Raw genomic sequence first — 18398 nt, forward strand, 5'->3', positions numbered from 1 at the left:
GATGATCTCTATGGTGAGGAGATCATCCTGACAAAAAATCATCCCATTCCAAAACTTCTAGACCGTCCGATTTTTGTTGAAAAATTACAGACCGTCCAATTTTTGTAAATCAATTTTGATGGGGTTAGAAGTTTTGGAATGAGATGATTTTTTGCCAGGATGATCCCCTCATCACAGAGATCATCCTCACAAAAAATCAGCCCATTCCAAACATTTTTGCCCATATAAGACAAACGGTGAGTCATAATGAGGGTCGTATATATATATATATATATTTGTGTGAAGATGGTCTATATAGTGATGAGATTGTCCTCACAAAAAATCAAACTAATCTAAAACTTCTAACCCCATCAAAAGTGATTTAGAAATGTGGACTAACGATTTTTTATCATTAATTTTTAAATCACATTTGACGGCATTAGAAGTTTCAGTTTGGACTATTTATTTTAAGTAATGAATAATGACCATGCTATTTTGGTATATATCATACTAGTATTATCTCTTTCTCTTGAATGGTATACTTCTTTCTTCTCTGTTTTGCTTAACTTTTAACTTTTCGAATACTACCGGATGCCCTCCTTGAACAAGTACCTAACTCAATCTGAGGCATAAGTGTGTACCGTGTGAAGAATCTTATAACCGAAGCACCAGTTCGCTCATCAACACTTGTTTCAAGTCCATGAAGGCAGCTAGAAAAACTTTCTGACCAATGCCAAGGTTGGAATAAATCGGTCAAGGCAGCAGCACAGTGTGAGTGACTAGAGATAAATCTCCGATAAAAAAAACAGTTCGAGGACGACTAACATTTCATATAGCCAGGTCCTACCCTTTAGAGACGACCCAATTTCACTAGCACCATTTTGTTTACAATAATAATCATAGGTGTTGATAACTAAGGTGGCAACTCCCATCTAAGACAATCGTTCGCAAATGTGGTCAAATGCAGATGTTGTAGCCAAATTTCTTTGATGAGCCACCAAAAATTCATTTTCTTTTGTCGTGTTCATAAATAACATAGTTCACACCAAAATTCAAATTAAATAAGGGGGATACATGTATTCTCTTCCCATATGGCAGATATGAACAATTAGGGTACCTTTTTCTTAACCCTGTAAGGGTATTTCTGGTAGATGGAAATGCTGCTCATCACCAGTGGCAGTGCCAAGAGAGCATACAAAGAAGGTGGTTTTCCATCGAAAATAAATTGCAGTAAAGCCGTTACCAACAGTGCTGAAACAATGACAAACCCCTGCACGTATGTGAGAGAAATCCGTGATTATGAGATGTTACTTCGTGATCGTATTTTTAGATGAAATTAAATTTTAGAAAAAAACAGAAGGATCCCGTCTAGTTCTAAATATTCTAGTCTATCAGATTCCTTCTTTTTCTTTGATTGATATCTGTAATGTTTTAGTCCACGAGAATGTGCTGGACTGGATTGAAGGATAATCTGATTGGACGATTATTGGGCAGGAGGTGGGACCCGGATTCATCAGGTCTTTGCAACCTCAAATTATAATAATGAAGTCTCACTTACCTTTCGGACGCCACCAGCATGGGCTGTAACAAGTCCGACAAGGATGCCACCGACAGCATTGGAAAGGACTGGTATCTGAGACAAAACATAACCCTTTTTTTTTTCAAATCAAAGAGACATAAAGCTATGCAATAAGTCAATAACATAAAGTAAAGCACTTAAAAGATAACTTTGACCTATTGGCAAGTGCAAAATGATTAACAGAATGACAAACCCGAGAATGTTTTGGTTAGGGAAAAGTTAACTCGTACTACCGTCTAATACTATCAAAAGAAATTCACTCCAGTATTAGTTCTAGATTTAAACACACACCAGTAGATTGTTGGCTAACCAATCATACACAAGTACGGCTTAACAGTTATCATGAAGCTAAAAGAAGGAAAACGAAGAAATCAAGTGCAATTATTTAGCTCAAAGTGCAAAAAAATGTGGAGATTGTTTGGGTTGAAAACGAGGGTGGCTGGACCAAATGCCCTAAATGAAAGATTACATGGACAACCTAACAACAGCAAAAATTGGTACTATACAGAAGGCATGTATGCAGGGTTTTGGATCCACCTAGGAGATCTAGATGTTCAAAGCGAACCTTGTCAGATGATTGCAAGCATCAGAACTATATCTTTCTCAAAAAATAGATAAGAAACTACAGAGAATAAGGCTGCTATGATCCAACAGTTTTAAGTTGTGTGGATATGCTACGTTGGACACATCAACAGTTGATCATAGCCCTGCAGATTCAGTGTGCCAAAGGTGTCCTCATTGGCAAAAAAGTGGCACTCTAATTTCCTTCTATTGAAAAAGGGTTTTGTTAACATGTGCCCTAAGGGCATACGTTAAGGTGCATTAAATACACCTTGGAAATTAATTTCCTCCAAAAACTGCCCTCAATTTTTAGGAAATTAATTTCCAAGGTGCATTTAATGCACCTTAACGTGTGCTGGACACATGTTAAAGTGCATTAAATTCTCCTTGGGAATAAGCATTTGGGGGAATTTTTGGTAAAAAAAATAGGGCAGTTTTGGTACCATTTTTCAAGATTTAATTAATGCACTTTAACATGTGCCCTTATGGTGCATGTTAACAAAACCCTAATAATAGATAACAACCAATGATGTGGACCATTACCAGAGTAAACACAGTCCACCCATAAAAGAATCCTTGCCGTTTGATAGTTTCTCCATCAGGAGATTTGTAGGTACTTGCTAACAAGCACAAGCTTCCAACAATTGACATTTCTACAGTCATCAAGTATGAAGTGTGTTTCTTCACCTGCAACAACAACAGGAAAACATAAGTAAAAATGGAATAAATCTAGCAAGGAAAGTGGAATAACCATTGGAGTGAGTAATAAAAAGGAGTCTAACTTACCTGAGAAGCCCATTGGCAGAGAGCGGAAGCCAAGCCTGAGAGAACAGAAGCAACCAAAATGGGAATAATACCCTGAAACAAAATTTGATCACGGTTACTGCCACTAGAGCCTCTGCCAGAGCCTTCTCCAATGCTTAAAAGAACAGCGGCGATAATCAATAAGACAAGGGCCCCGATTTGCTGAACTGATTGCTTCTGTCTGCAGATTGAACACAGAAATAATATAGGCTAAAGGTTGTCAGAGAACACGTACTTATCCGAATATATGGAACCTAACCGAAATGAGTCAGTCGGGAAATATATGTGCTTAGCTAAATACTATCTTTCTCTCCTTTATCCATTTTGGCATGGTAATCGGTAGGAAAGACACAAGAAGTTGTAACATCAGAAAGTCTTATATGATCTGTTAAAGTCTTTGAGTAAATGCACTTATATGGAATTGATGTCCATCATAATCCTCAATGGACTCTGTCCCTCCACTAAACATGTGGTCTAAAGTCTCGTAGATATATTCAAAGAGATTGATTTGGAGCCTAACCCCGTTTGCAATTACTTTTGGTATTTGGAAGGAGGGAATGTACAAAAATTTTAAGGAAAAGAGAAAAACAGCCAAGAGATTTTCTAATCGATTCTTAGGCTTCATTGGTGTAAAATCTTTAAAGAGTTCAAAGGTTTTTTCTTTGAGGACTTTCTAGTGTTTCCGGCTTGGTCATCTCGACCTCCCCTTTTCATCTTTAACAAAATCTTCTTTATTTATCCCAAAAAAAAAAAAAAGTTTTAGCTATATCCTATCTTTCAATCTGACTTTTGGGCTATGCTTCAAAGATGAGGTGGCCTCTGAACATATGATCACAAATATGAGCAGATTTAGACTATTATGTGGGCGCATCCCATGAACAACAAATTTAAGACTCCTGGTTTATAGCATAACTACTTATTAGAAGGACAATAAGAGGCTACACCATTTTACTATATGGTATAAGACTCGGATCATGCTTTATATTTATAACTGAAAAAGATGCTTCATTTCCATCAAAGCAGCTATGGTTGTGAGCACATACCGCAAGATAAAATATGTAAACAAAGCTGTGAAGAATAGCTTTGTCTGGTTGAGCATTGAGAATGTAAGAGAATCGAGATTCTTGTAAGAAATCTGCAACAAGCTATTCTGCAATGCATAAATAGCTGCTGGAAGGACTGATGCAGTCAATGAACCAACCAAAGTCCACTCTCTGCATAATTTCTTTAAACTGCCTTCTTTTGCCAGGAGAAATAGTGCACAGATAACCTATGGAACATAAGTTAGTAAAAAATATGCCTCTTGTCCATTTGAATATAGATTAAGTCATAAATTGAGAATGAAGAATCTATGGTTTATGAATCACCTTTGCTACCTCGCAGGCTAGAACAGATGAGGTCACAATAACTTCTCGTCTGTGGCAAGAATGAATCAAGACATTGTGTTAATGGGTATCATTCTTTAGGGTCATGTATCAGTGTATTTTTTATAAATAAACCGATGGCCAAGGTGACCACCACAAGTACTAAGAGAACAATAAGTAAGACCTCTGGGTTACATACTGAGTCCCATCTAAACAAGAATTCTTCAAAGAAGAAACTCTTAAACTCCTCAAACAGCTTACATAAAATATATATATATATATATATAATCCTCCAAATAGTGATAGTTAGTTCATGAACTAATGGAGATATAACTACTAAAGTTGCATTCATAAGTACTTGTGATTGCACTGAGAAATGGAAATAATTTTCTTATTTTTTTTGTTAAATAAACTAAAATTTAGTTATACGAAGCAAGAGCAGGGAAGGGAAAGTGACATCTTCTGAAGTACAAAAGTTGGAGCAGATTGAAAGCATTCATGATTATCCATTATAAACTTTATGATTCAAAATAATATATTTACATATAAGATGAAGAGAATTAACATTTTTTTTTCTTATTCTGCTCTCATGTACTTAGATTTTAACTAGAATGAAACGAACAATATAAGTTAGGCAGCTTTTTAAATGTAGAATGGATAAACCCCTGAGAAAGGTCTTGAAGATGAAGAAGGTGCTAAAGTGAGATATGACAAAATTTAGTAGGAAGGAATTTGACCTTCCATCGTAAATAAATAAAACAACAGATCGCTATCTATCAGTTCTCAACTTCATGACACTTCATAACAAGCAATGAGTTAAACCTGAAATCCCATCACTACAAACAAATATCTAGAAAATAAAAAACACAAACAACAACAATAATAATAATAACAATATCGGGTCTAGACCCCATAGTTTAGTTGGTTGACATATTGCAATGCAACTTTCAGGTTGTGGGCTCCTATCCAGCTTATCCATTGAAAGATAATAAAAAAAAAACAATAACAATAATGGTTGGTAATTGCCGAATCCAAAAGAGGGAATTGTAGAATACCAACTTAATTTGATGAGCCTTGATAAAGATTCAACTAAGTGCCATCCCCAGATTTAAAGTTCCTAAACCATCAGCTTGGTTTTCATAGTATTTACATCAATTAAGATATTGGAATAATTTGAGTGAAGTTTCAAACCTGTCATAATGTTTCAGGGTTTATGAATGGATGTGTAAGCTGTCATCATCATATGCGTACGCTTTGGTCCCTTATTATCATGCTTTCCATGTAGATTCTATTGCCTTAGCCTACAATAGGCTAGGCGAGGTTCTATTCATAACGTGGATACCATCTCTTCTTGCACCATGGCTATAGCTCAAAAGCTAGAATAAAATTTTGGTCACAAGATCTAGAGTCTCGACCCATACACCACTCCATCCTTTAAACCTAGCACAAAACTACTAAACCAAAAAGTTTTAGGAGATCTCACAGTAAGATTAGTGAAACACTTGAACCTCTCTAGTATTTGCATATTGATCCAGACTTAATATAAGATAGAGAGTGCTCCCCATGGACCCCATGTTTAGTTGATCCAAATCAAGTGCATAACAATCTTTATGTTTTTTAATGAGAAAAGGGTGAGTATTGTTGACCAAAATTCAGATTAAAAAATGTTTTTAAATTACAAAAATGTCTTTAAATGCCCTAACATTTAGGGTTTTTTGAAAACTGAATTTTTATTTTTCCTAAAAAGAATGTCGGGTTGATGCAAGATAGTGAGGGGAGAAAAGAAAATAACTGGGTTTAGGGAAATCTGATTGGGGATGATTTTGGAACTGGGTTAAGGATTTGTGCGACAATAGAAAAAGGGTTTCCAAAATCCCAATTGGCTGTAAAACACAATTTTCCAATTACAACATTTTGAAATTATGATTAGGGGAAAGTTTAGGGTATTTGGATTAGATTTGGAAAAGAAATTAATGAAATAAGGGTTCAAAAATCAAGAATCAAGAATCAAGAAAGGGATTTCAAGAATAAAAAACTCTAAAAAATCAAAAACAAGGAACTAAAAGAAAATCAAGAAAAAAAAAAATAGAGAAAAAAAATAAAGATTAGAAGAAAAGAATGTTATATTGAACTCACTCCAAAATGGCCTCACAACTTATTGTTGGGAAGATCAAGCTCAAGCTCAAGCTTTCTTTTTATTCATCATTGTTCATTAATAAATAAATAAAAACCTAATACAATCTATATAAAGAAAATAAATCAAAAATCCTAATCAAACTAAAATACCAAATAAATAAACCTAATTTCGTAACTTTCTCTCTCTTAATTTTCAAATCCTAATAAACTTAAATAAAAGACAGTAAAATTAGTAAACTGCTCCTAAATATTATACTAAGACTATGGGCCAATAAAACATCAAAATAAGCCCAAAAAACATAAAACATAAATCTAAATAAAAACTAAAATCTACTCTTCAAGATTTGATGTCCCCATCATGGGTATAGTTTATAATTTTTATAAACTCTTTCATTTCTACTAAATTCTTCCCTCCTTAGATCCTCTCAGACAAGGCTCCCTATTTTTTAGCAAAAGGTAGTGAATGTTATTTCGGGTAAACAAAAATTCCAGTCACAACTCCAAGAGACTCTACTTTTTAATTCATCATAATATTTAAAATGTTAAGGAGATTGATAAAAGATTAAAGTACAGAGAAAAGTAGAAAAAAAAATAAACAAGCTGAAAGATGTAGGGATGTTGCTTTAAAGCGGAGCCTATGTTGTAGGTTAGAGCATCTCAACAGCCTCCCTATGCACCTTTTTTCACCAAAATAAGGAGTTGTTACGTAGAAAACGATTTTCAACAACCTCCTCATATCACTCCTTATTTTAAGGACTTTCTAACCCACTCCTCACAATTCAGAAGTCATCCAACCTCCCTAAACTGACACATAAGATCCACTTTAGAGCAACTATTTCAATTTTTTGAAAAAGTTATTACTTTTTCCAATACTTTAAACATTTTGCAACATCTTTATTTTTAAAAACTATAATGAATCAAAAAGTAAAGAGTCTCTAGGAGGTGGGACTCAAACTTTTGTTACCCCAAAACAACATTCACTATATTTTACTAAAAATAATGGAAAAATATAATGACCCTGGTTGGGGATACTCTTAAGTAGGTTGGCTAATGCAGAAAGTGGATCAAGGAGTTCCCAAAATAAGGAGTGATCTAGGGAGATGTTGTTGGAGGTGTTTTTTACCCAATAGTTCCATGTTTTGGTGAAAAAATGTGTATAAAGAACCTATCGGAAAAACATCCAAAGACTCACCTCACCTATTTTTTATTTCTCATAAATTCATTCCCACCTTAAAATTGTCCAAAGCCAACTCACCACATCATCTTTTTTATCTCCTTAAGGAATAGATCCAAAACCATAACCCTACTAATTCCTTTTCTTATATTTTTGTTCAATTTACTTCGTGGATTTTAGTTGAAGCAATTTATCTTCTTCAAGTAAAGATCAAAAACCCCAATGTACCTATTATTTTTTTCTTTAACTTTTCATTCGATTTTCTTCGTAAATTTGAGTTGCAACCCTACCTATTATTTTTTTCCCCTTAAGAGCTAGTAAGCAAAAGAGAAAACCGACTATTGTTAACCAAAATTCACATTAAATGATCATATTAAATTATGAAACTGCACTTATAAATCAATACATGTAAGGATCTATAAGACATTTTCTCCTAAAGAGAATGGTGGGTATTATTTACATAAATTTATTTTTTTTAAACTCTTCAATTTCTCATAAACTCTCTTCCTTCTTAAAATCGTCCAAGTTGACTCATCTTCCCTCTTTTATTTTTTTCATCCTCCCTCTTTTATCTACTTAAGGTATAGATCTAAAAACTTAACCCTACTTATCCTTTTTTTTTCTATATTTTTAATTCAATTTGCTTTGTGGATTTGAGTTGAAGTATTTCATCTTCTTGAAGTAAAGATCCAAAAAACCTAACCCTGCCTATTCCTTTTTTTCCTCTTTGTTTTGGGTTCAATTCGCTCTGGTAAAAGTATAGGACTCTTTATGAGAAATAAAGAATTTAGAAAAACTAATTAAACATAAACAATACTCACACTTCTCTTTAGGAGAAAGCAAGGAAAAGTCTTACATGTTAAGGCATTTAAGGGAACTTTTAGCTGGACGGCGATTCATAGCAGAATTCAGACTATGGATTTTCTCATGCGTAGAGGTTTCTGTGGAGCAAGCTGCTACCCCATGTGTTTTAACGATGCAGAATCAGTGGATCACTTGAATTTGCATTGCCGAGTTGCATCCGACGTGTGGTGTCATTTTCTTAATCTGTTTGGGGTCTCCAGCTGCTTCCCAAGGTCAGTGAGAATTGTATTTGAGGCATGGATGTATATGGGGTGCTCTTTCTGAAGCACAAAAAGAATTCTATGGAGTGTTACCCATATTGCAATCTGTTGGGGCATTTGGTTGGAGCGAAATAGGAGAACATTCAAGAACAAATCTTTGGATATCTGGTCGATTGTGATTTCAATTTTAGGGTTGTTGTTCTTGTGATCTACAGTGTATCCTGAGTTTAGAGGGGTAAGGTTTGAGGATTTCATCTTTAGGTGGGAAAGGGTGTGCTGTATTGATAGAAATTAATCTCTTGTAACTGCTTGTGCGTATGGTTGACCATCTCAACAGACTAAGCTTCCATTTTATATTTATAAATGAATTTACTCATCAAAAAAATAAAAATTAAGGGAACTGCTATAACTTAAAAAGATTGGTAGTCACCCTTCTTTGTGAAAAATCATCTAATTCTTCTCTCATTGGGAAGTGGCAATGATAGTACTACCAACTGTAGAAAGCTCATTCATACCGCCACTCCTATTTTTGATGTTGTATTTCAACTTAAAAATGGCCTAACCCAAGGCTAGTAATGTTGAAGGGGTTAAAATCTGACTATCCCACCAAAAATCTCCCCCATTTCCTGCCAAAATTTTCTCTTAATTGCTCTTCCTATGTGTATGAGGAAAGTATTGTTTTCCCCTATTCCCTTGTTTGGGTCAATTGTCATCATCATGACCCGACCATATTGCTAAAGAAAGTCTTGGAGGCATTACACAGAACAACTGTTCGGATTTGCCAACCTGAGCATCCCCATTATATATAGCATGTTTTTCTTTGGAAGCATTAGATACAAGTAGCATGTGAGTGAAAGTTCAAATGAAAAATATAGGGAAAGATATAATACGTAAGATTAGGATTTTGGATCTCTACCGCAAAGAGCTAAATTGCTTCAACTTAAATTTACGAGGTAAATAGAAAGAAAATATGGGGGAAAAAAGAATATGAAGGATTAGGATTTCAGATAGATGCCTTAATGAGATAAAAGAAGGGACATTTACTTAGAGTTCATTCTTTTGTATTAAAAGAATAAAACTATTTAGCAAAAGTGATAAAGTTAGAAAAGTTAATGTAAACTGTTAGGAGAACTAAATAACTACTATTCTCTTTAAAGAAAGTAATGAAACTCCTTTTAAAAAATCATATATGTTACGGAATTTAGGGACACTTCTGTAAATTAAAACGATTATTTAATGTGAATTTTGGTCAACAATACTCCCCTTTTCTATGGAAAATTTCTTTGTTCTTCTCTCACTTGGAAGTGACAATGATAGTACCACCAAGTGTAGAAACCACATTTATGCTACCACTCCTGCAATTCTGCTATTGAAGTCGTATTTCCTCTTTAAAATGGCTTTGGCCAAAGGCCAGTATGTTGAGGGGATCAAACTATGACTTACACACAAAAAATTTCTCCAATTCCCAAACAAAATGTTCTCTTCACTACTTTTCCTATGAGTAGTGGGGCAAGTATTGTTTCCTTTGAGAAACTCTTGGCTGGGTCAAAGTCATTTATCCAATTGCACACTCTATCCATTGAAACCAAGGGGGCATTTAGTCATCTGGAACATCAGTGTATTTCAAAAATCATTTGGTTATAAAAATCCCAACTTGGGAACAAACTTCAACTGTTTCATGGATGTGATCGACCTCCTGAACAAAAGACAAAATTGAACATTCCTTCTATATCGAGCACCATAGAATACATATAATCCCAATATCCTTCTAGTAAGCCCAAGAAACCAACGGTAAGCGCCCTACCCAAGAAAAAAATGCAGCAAATCCATTTTTCTCAAATTATCAATCGATTAATGTGATTATTCTTCATGATAGAAGGAGATCCGAAAACAATCAAGATAAAACGTGGATAAGCTCGAAGTCAAACTCATACAACTTCTGAGTGAACTTATAATTGGTGCAAACCGACTCACCAATTTTGCTAATATCTTAAACTACAATTTGGTAATCAGTAAATGTTCATAAATCCTTCTATCAGAATTCAGAAACCAAACCAAAGATTTCTACTCCAATTGAAAAACATCATCAATCTATCAAATCTAAGTCCAATAAAACTACAATTAGACTGCATTGAGACTACAAAATAGGAAAATTAAAGTGCTCGAGAAGTAAAAAAAATATCTTACAGGGCGGAATTGTGGAGAGAGAGAATTACCTGATGAAACGTTTCGAAAGCAATGGTTGTGAGCCGTATTGCAGTGTGAGAAGTACCAGATAGAGCCATATCCTTCTGTTTGATCTTTCAGAGCTCGAAGGCGGACCTTTACGTTTGATAGTCGACATTAATGGCGACAAATAAAATGTTAGGGTTTCTCCTTTCCCTCTGTTGCAGAGAACATCACTGAATGAAAATAAAAAACGTGGTTTTGACGTTTTGCAGGGAAGGACTAACGGGCTTTAAAGAAAGGAAACGGCGAGACTGTTACAGACCCAGAGCATTAGGTCCGTATCAGAAATTGGTCCATCACTCAAAATCTCTCCTGTCCTGGGCCTTTTTAATTATCTCCCGTTTAATTCTTGAAAAATTCACGAAGATTTTCACTTTTTCGAGGGTAATTATAAAAGAACCCTTACGAATTAATAAGGGCAATCCAATCATAATCGAAATTATTTTGTCTTATATGAATTGAAAATTTTGAAATGAACTGATTTTTTATGAAAATGATCTCTAATATGAGAAGATCATCCTCACCAAATATCAATACATTTTGAAACCCTTAACCGCATTGACGATTTACAATTCTTAAATTTATTTTGATGGGGTTAGAAATTTTTGAATAAACTGATTTTTTTGTAAAGATGGTCTCCTCGTCATAAAGATCATCCTCGACAAAAATATATTTATTCCGAAACTTTTAAATCATATAAGACAAAACAATTTAGTTATGATATGAGTTGTCCTTATTAATTCGGAGGTGCTTTTATTTAAATCAATCAATTCCGAAACTTTGAACATCATCAAAACTGGTTTACAAAAAGAAAAAATGACAATTTCAAAACTTTTAACCCATGTAAGACAAAACAATTCGGCCATGATATGGATTGCCCATATTATTTTGTGGAGTGCTTTTATAATTTTCCTTTTTTTCAAAGAAAGTACTACTCTCAGGGTTATTGAACTATTCTAAATAATTTATGTATTTTAAGTTAAAAAGAAATAAAATGTAGTTTTTACGAATTTTTATAAAATTTGATTGAAAAAAATGCTACTTTAACTTGGTGTATGTTGCAAAGTGTAAACTTGAAACTATGACGTGTAACACAAATCAACTTTGAAAGGGCCATGCTTCAAAATTTTGGAGGAATCCACCGTTTTAAGTGACAAATATCTATTTTATCTTTAAAAAAGGAAAAATTACTTAAAGGACTCTTGTGGAAGGGTTTCTTTCTAAATAGTCCATAAGTTTTGCGCAATAGTTTGATATGACATTTAGGTCATGTTCGTTTGAGCTTCAGGAGCCAACTTTTTTTGTTTTTAAACAAAAAAAGTCAAATAAATAATGTTTATTTGGATTTTTTTTTTGTTCCCATAGATTTCAATTGAAACTCAAAAGTAGTTCCAAAAAGAAATTGTCCAATAGTGACTTCTTCAAATGACTTTTGTGGGAAGTCAAAAAGGTAAAACGACTTAAGTGTAGTTACCAAAACACTCTTAATCTTTAATCAAATTTTCAATCAAACCTAATCTTAAAAAATGAAATGAGATTACTAAAATACTCATCATATTTACCAAACTACCCTTCATCTTTAATCAAATTTTCAAGCAAACTTAATCTTAAAAAATAAAAAACGATAACTAAAATACCCTTCATCTTCTAAAATATCATTCGTTTTTATCAAAATACCCTTCATCTTTAATCAAATTTTAAACCAAACTTAACCTTAAAAAATAAAAGGAGATTACCAAAATACCCTTCATCTTTACCAAAATACCTTTCATATTTAATAACATCTTCAACTAAACCTAATCTTAAAAAATAAAAAAGGATTATCAAAATACCCTTTACCTTTACCAAAATACCATTCGTCTTCCAAAAAGAGATTACTACCAAAATACCTTTCATCTTTACCACTAGGGCCAAAAGTAATTAATCATCACTATTTTATTATCAAAATATCCTTCATCTTGATGTGAATGTTGGATTGTGTATTCTGTAGATATTTTATTTATTACATGTTCATTTTTAAGGGAAGATACTATCAAAATTTTGATAGAATTATAAAATTTATAAATTTATTTAAATTTAAAATAATTATTTTTATAATTTATATATATATATAATGTAATTATATATTTATTAAGGTATTCTGTTCATTTTTTGTGCATTCTGGGTGCATTATTAATATTAAAGGTATTCTGATCATTTTACCAGAATGTAGGATTAAAAAACTGTCAAACGAACATTAATTTATAACTTATGTGCTTGTGTAACGAACAAACTTATGTTGGATGTGACTTTTTAGGCTCTGGGCTTTTGTTTCTGTTGGAACTAGAGCTGACTTCTGTAAATAATAGACCCATAGTAATTTTTTTCTTTCTTAATGGTCCCTCCTTACCATCGAGTTCACAATTTTTACTATCGTTTTTTTCTTTATTGTCGAGTTCACAATTTGTGTCGTCAAAATAATCACTGTTTATTGTCGAGTTCCCCATTTTTTATTTCTCGTTGAACTCAACAATAATAAAATCCACCCATTTTCAACTTTTGAGTTTTCGACTAAAATCTATGGAAAGATCAACTAAAACTTGAGATAACGACTAGTTTAAATGATTTCAACCCAAAACAACCATTCTTGATTGACTTTCATCCAAAAACTACGAAAAAAAAAAGTAAAAAATCTTAGTTTTTACATACATCTTCAAAATGACTTCTTTTTTCTTAAATCATTTCCGATGGAATTGAGTCTCCAAAACGCGATTGTGATGTTAAAAATAAAAAAATTTGGATGAAAAAGATGAGCTTAAATGATTAGGACATCCAATCGTGAGATATGTGGGAGATGAGGTCCAGGGATTGTTTAAAAAGAGAAAAGTTTACAAAATGGACTATTAAGAACCGTCCAAAACTTATGGGCTATTAACAAATAAGTCTCTCCGCTAGGGTTCTTTAAGTAATTTTCCTCAAAAAAATAGTGGCATGTCTCTCTACAATTATTTGAGATTACAATTTAATTTTTCAAATTGATGATTTGTCCCTTGACTTTGGTCTTCTTTTATAACCCAATGGAACAATAATCTCAATGCTCTCATTGTCACCACCATCACCACTATATCATTACATTCACTATCACCATTAACATCACTGTTATATTATCGAATTTTTGAAATGAGAGGGATTGCACACGTGTGAAGCATATGTTGCATATTTCCCATTCATCAAATTTTAGACGATATTTTTGCGATCCAAAATATAATAGAACCCGAAGTTTCCACGTATCAAATTTTTGCCATATTCTTAATTGCTAACAAGGGTCTTGGGTTGTCCATGGATCGGGTAGTGATCAAATGGTTTCAAAACTGGTACATCTATATGATAATAAATTTATTAGACCCAAACTGATTAGATTTGTAATTTTCATATCCAAACCTCATTTGATATATAACGTGTAAATTTTTTTGAATAGTATAAAATTTTATTTAAAAATAATAATAGAACTGAGATAGTTCCTATACAATAAAACAAGGAAAACGAAAGAAGAAAACCGTAAGGTAACACACACAAAATAACAACCCATGCACGAACTAAATATGTACCGAAGTTTATTTGTGTCAGACATCCTCCTTGGGATCAAGGGGTAAGAGAGAAAAAATAATAAAGTTGGAGGGTATTATTGTTAAAGGGGAAAGACAATATATAAAATTGAAAAGTATTCTTGGAAAAATGAGAAGAAAAGCGACAATAAAATTGAAAATTATTCTCAAGACGTGTGCAAGATTTAATCTGAAACCTTTTTTGTTGAGAAAAGCGACAATATATTGATTGCTCTGATTCACTAAAAAGTCAAATTTTTTAAATGGATTGGGGAAAATATTTAGCTATCTCGAGACAGATAAAGAACATGATCTACAAGTGATCCTCGTGTAACTAAGTGGAAACATGATTTGATAGTAAATGCCCCTTCACCTTTTCAACCATGCACCATATACAAGAGAGAATATTTAAGTTTTAGAAAGTAACATTGTCACACACGTGGGTTGCGTTCCCTTTAAGTTATCTCTACTACGTTTTGCCAACTTAGGTATATTTGATTACACATGAAAAATGATGAAAATTTCATTTTCCATAGAAAATCATAAATTTCACGTGTTTGATTAAAAATTAATTTTCATGGAAACTAAATTTCTACCACTCGTCAAAAGTCCACCCAATCCTGAATTTCATTTTTCCACCCTCCCCATTTTTCATCAAACATACCCTTAGGCACTTCACATGGAATCGGAGGTGTGCAAATGTTATGGTGAGAAAGTATTTTTACTGGAAAGAAACGAGGTTTGATCTTTTAATAAAAATAGCTTGGGATTTTAGATTATGTATGAATGATATTAATGTCCCTTAGAGAGAGGTGAGATTGCCATGATTAAGGAAGGTATTTTTCTTATTTTTTTGTAAAAGAACGAGGGACAAATAAGGAATTCAAATGAAGAAAAACACTTACTACGAACATGGAAAAGACAAAAAGAGTTGTTTCCACATCAATTCATCTTTGGCTTCTCATTTAGAAGCGCTTTCCATTTCCATGGATTCTCTTGTCAAAACGTGATTAAATCTTATAATCTGAAAATTAGTTATTTTATATTTGTATTGAATTTTTCTAATTCAAATAAATACAAAACCTACTAAAAAAAACTCTAAAAATCAGTTAAATTTTAGACCTAAAAAATAATTAATTTAGATTTGTATTGAATTTTTTATTTATTATCAAATAAATATAGAAACCAGTTAAAATTAAAAAAATTCAGATTTTATTTATTAAATTAATTATTTTTATTTTTAGGAATCTTTAAAAAAATGTAAAAAAATTCTGAAATCTTTAACTTAAAAAAATCTCCAACGATTTAACTATTACTAAAAATCAATTAAATCTTAGAAAATCTGAAAATTAATTTTTTTGTTAATTTATATTAATTTTTTTTTACTATTGAGTAAAGATAGAAACCTACTGAAACTAAATTTATAGATTTTATTAATAATAAAATCTTAAAATTTACTAAATTATTCTTATATTTTAGATTTTTTTTTAAGTAACTAAATAAAAAAGCTCCAACGATAGATTTTTTTTTTTTTTCTTATGTCCCCTCCGACATACGATCCCTGACGTGGCATGTGCTAGTACTATAGATCTTTTCCTGAGGATGCACAACTGCACATATTTATGTGGATGTATGGTTGTGTATCATGGAGAAAAGCTATGGTTCTAGACCATGCCAAGTCAGGAAGAGTATGGGGGCGTATGTTAGAGGTTTTTTTTTTTTTTTTTCAAGGATCTTATGTTGCTTAAAAATATTTAATTTACTAAAGAGTCGTGATAATTTGACTACCCCACATGACAGACTCAATCGACTAGCTGACCTAACAAGTTCAAGAATCGTATACATGGTTCCCTCGAGATACATTTTTTTTGGGGAGGTGCAGTCGTGTATCATGAGGACCGTAGATCTACAGTTCCCGAACTTGTCATGTCAGGGTAGTCGATTGAGTTTGCCACGCGGGGTAATCAGATTATCACGATTCTTTATTAAATCTTTTGTTTTTTATTTATTCCTTATGTATTGTTTTTTGGAGTTATCTTTTAATGTATATTTTATCATTATATATGTAATTAGTTAAATTAATAGAAATCGATCTGACCAAGCAAAATTTTAGTTTGATCCAATTTCTAAAACATTGCTCTAAATGAACTTTTGAGCACAAAAAAAAAAAAAAAAAAGGAGAATGGGCTTGGAAATACTTTTCCAAAAGTCTATTAGATGGTGGAGTTTGCGTTAATTTTGGTGGAGTGGCTCCTAGTGAAACAATCGAAACTGTCATTTCTAATTGATGAATTTAAGATTTTTAGTTTATATTTTTTTATTATTATAGAATTTACAAGTAGGCCTTAAAGAGAGCCAAACATTTTTTTCAATATATAGGTTAGAAGTTTAAGAATGAACTGATTTTTTATGAGGATGATCTCTATGAAGTAGAGATCATCCTCACCAAAAATTAGCCCATTCCGAAACTTCTAACCCCATCAAAAGTATTTACAAAAATTGGATGGTTCACGATTCTTCAACTTGTAAATTAGGATTAGAAGTTTCGGAATTAGCTAATTTTTTGTGAGGATGATCTATTCTCATCATAGAGATCATACTCACAAAAAATCAATCAAACTCTGAAACTTTTAACCCATGTTTTGAAAAATGTTTGGCTCTTTTTATGACCTCCGAACACTCCCCTATATAGGGGTTTCAGAATAGGCTAATTTTTTTTAGGATAATCTCTATGGTGAAGAGATCATCCTCAGTAAAAATCAGTTCATTCCTAAACTTTTAACTGTAGTTTACAAGTTGAAGAATTATGGACTGTCTAATTTTTGTAAACCACTTTTGATGGGGTTAAGAGTCATAGAGATCATCATCACAAAAAATCAATCCATTCCGAAAATTCTAAACCATACATTGAAAAATGTTTTGCACATTGTTTGACTCTCTTTATATTAATATGGTTTGAGCAGCTTTTGGTGTGTAGGTCAACCAAAGAGAGTCCAGCATTCCAACATTTAGTGGCTTATATTTAAAATCCGAACTATTTGATTTTGTAAGTATATTTAGGTTTTTCCAAGGGTGTTTTACAAAAATGATCATATATTTTTTATAAACTTAATTCCATCAGTCAATTTTTTATTTTTTAAAATTGAAGATAAAAGGGAAAATTATTCTACATACCATATTTCTTTAGAAAATTTTCCAAAGCATCTCTTGACAAATGGTGTGAAAACCTATCTTTTCTTTAGAACATCATGTTAACAAGATGTGTTATTCAGTGAAATGTATATAATATCAATTTTCAAGTTTGGAAGAAAAAAAAAACATCTCCTCTAAACTTACATGACACTTGACCCCTTAATGTTTTGGTGCATATTTGAGAGCCCCTATCTTTCAAAACCGATGACATGCTTCTTGTCCTCGACCTTCTCTTATATAACAATGAAAAATGGCTCAAAAGCCTTGATTTTTACTTTCAAAACCAGTCATTTTCAGTCTCTTAGACAACGATGTTCATGATGACGAGGCTGGTGATGAAGATATAATGATAGTGACATCGTCACCAACTTCATGAAATTGGCTTTTGATGTAAGCTTCTAAAATAGAAGTAAAATCACAAACTGCTTTAGCTGTTTTTGGCCTTGGGGAAATACTTTTTTCGACTTTTGGTGAAACAAATTTGTTAGAAAATTTGAGTGTGGAATGAAATAACTTTGTAAATCTCTGGTTTTCGTTCATCTTTAGCTTCGTTCCTTAGTTTCTTTTGTTTAATTGATTATATTTTAATGTTTTGAGGAGTTAATTTGTAGGCTTTAATCTTATTTTGAGTTTTGTTTGTATGTTTGCTTTTCTAGAATTTGTTAGGTTGTTCGAACTCGAATGGATAAAAAGCAAATTGAAATGATCTCAAGGGTCAATAGGTGAAGATAT

General features: G+C 32.5%; 1 protein-coding gene across 1 annotated transcript; it reads right to left on the reverse strand.

Moving 5' to 3' along the window:
- Positions 1 to 935: 935 nt before the first annotated feature.
- On the reverse strand, positions 936 to 11172 carry LOC147403996 (Nucleotide-sugar transporter family protein). The gene is made up of 7 exons (XM_086439805.1): positions 10878 to 11172; positions 4291 to 4339; positions 3967 to 4193; positions 2906 to 3104; positions 2663 to 2806; positions 1538 to 1612; positions 936 to 1249 (listed from the first exon to the last, which is right to left on the reverse strand). Exons 1-7 carry the CDS (start codon positions 11003 to 11005, stop codon positions 1088 to 1090), a joined length of 984 nt encoding a protein of 327 aa, XP_086295931.1. The 5' UTR covers positions 11006 to 11172; the 3' UTR covers positions 936 to 1087.
- Positions 11173 to 18398: the final 7226 nt, after the last annotated feature.

This window comes from Akebia trifoliata, chromosome 4 (genome assembly GCF_017979445.1).
Source record: "Akebia trifoliata isolate Shusen 1 chromosome 4, ASM1797944v1, whole genome shotgun sequence".
In the NCBI taxonomy this organism is placed as follows: Eukaryota; Viridiplantae; Streptophyta; class Magnoliopsida; order Ranunculales; family Lardizabalaceae; genus Akebia; species Akebia trifoliata.

Coding starts and splice junctions, on each gene's coding strand:
- LOC147403996 (XM_086439805.1), bottom strand. CDS start 11,005: ATGTCGACTATCAAACGTAAAGGTCCGCCTTCGAGCTCTGAAAGATCA. Junction 2,807..2,905: donor TCTGCCAATGGGCTTCTCAG/GTAAGTTAGACT, acceptor TTGTTGTTGCAG/GTGAAGAAACACACTTCATA. Junction 1,613..2,662: donor GGTGGACTGTGTTTACTCTG/GTAATGGTCCAC, acceptor GTTTTGTCTCAG/ATACCAGTCCTTTCCAATGC.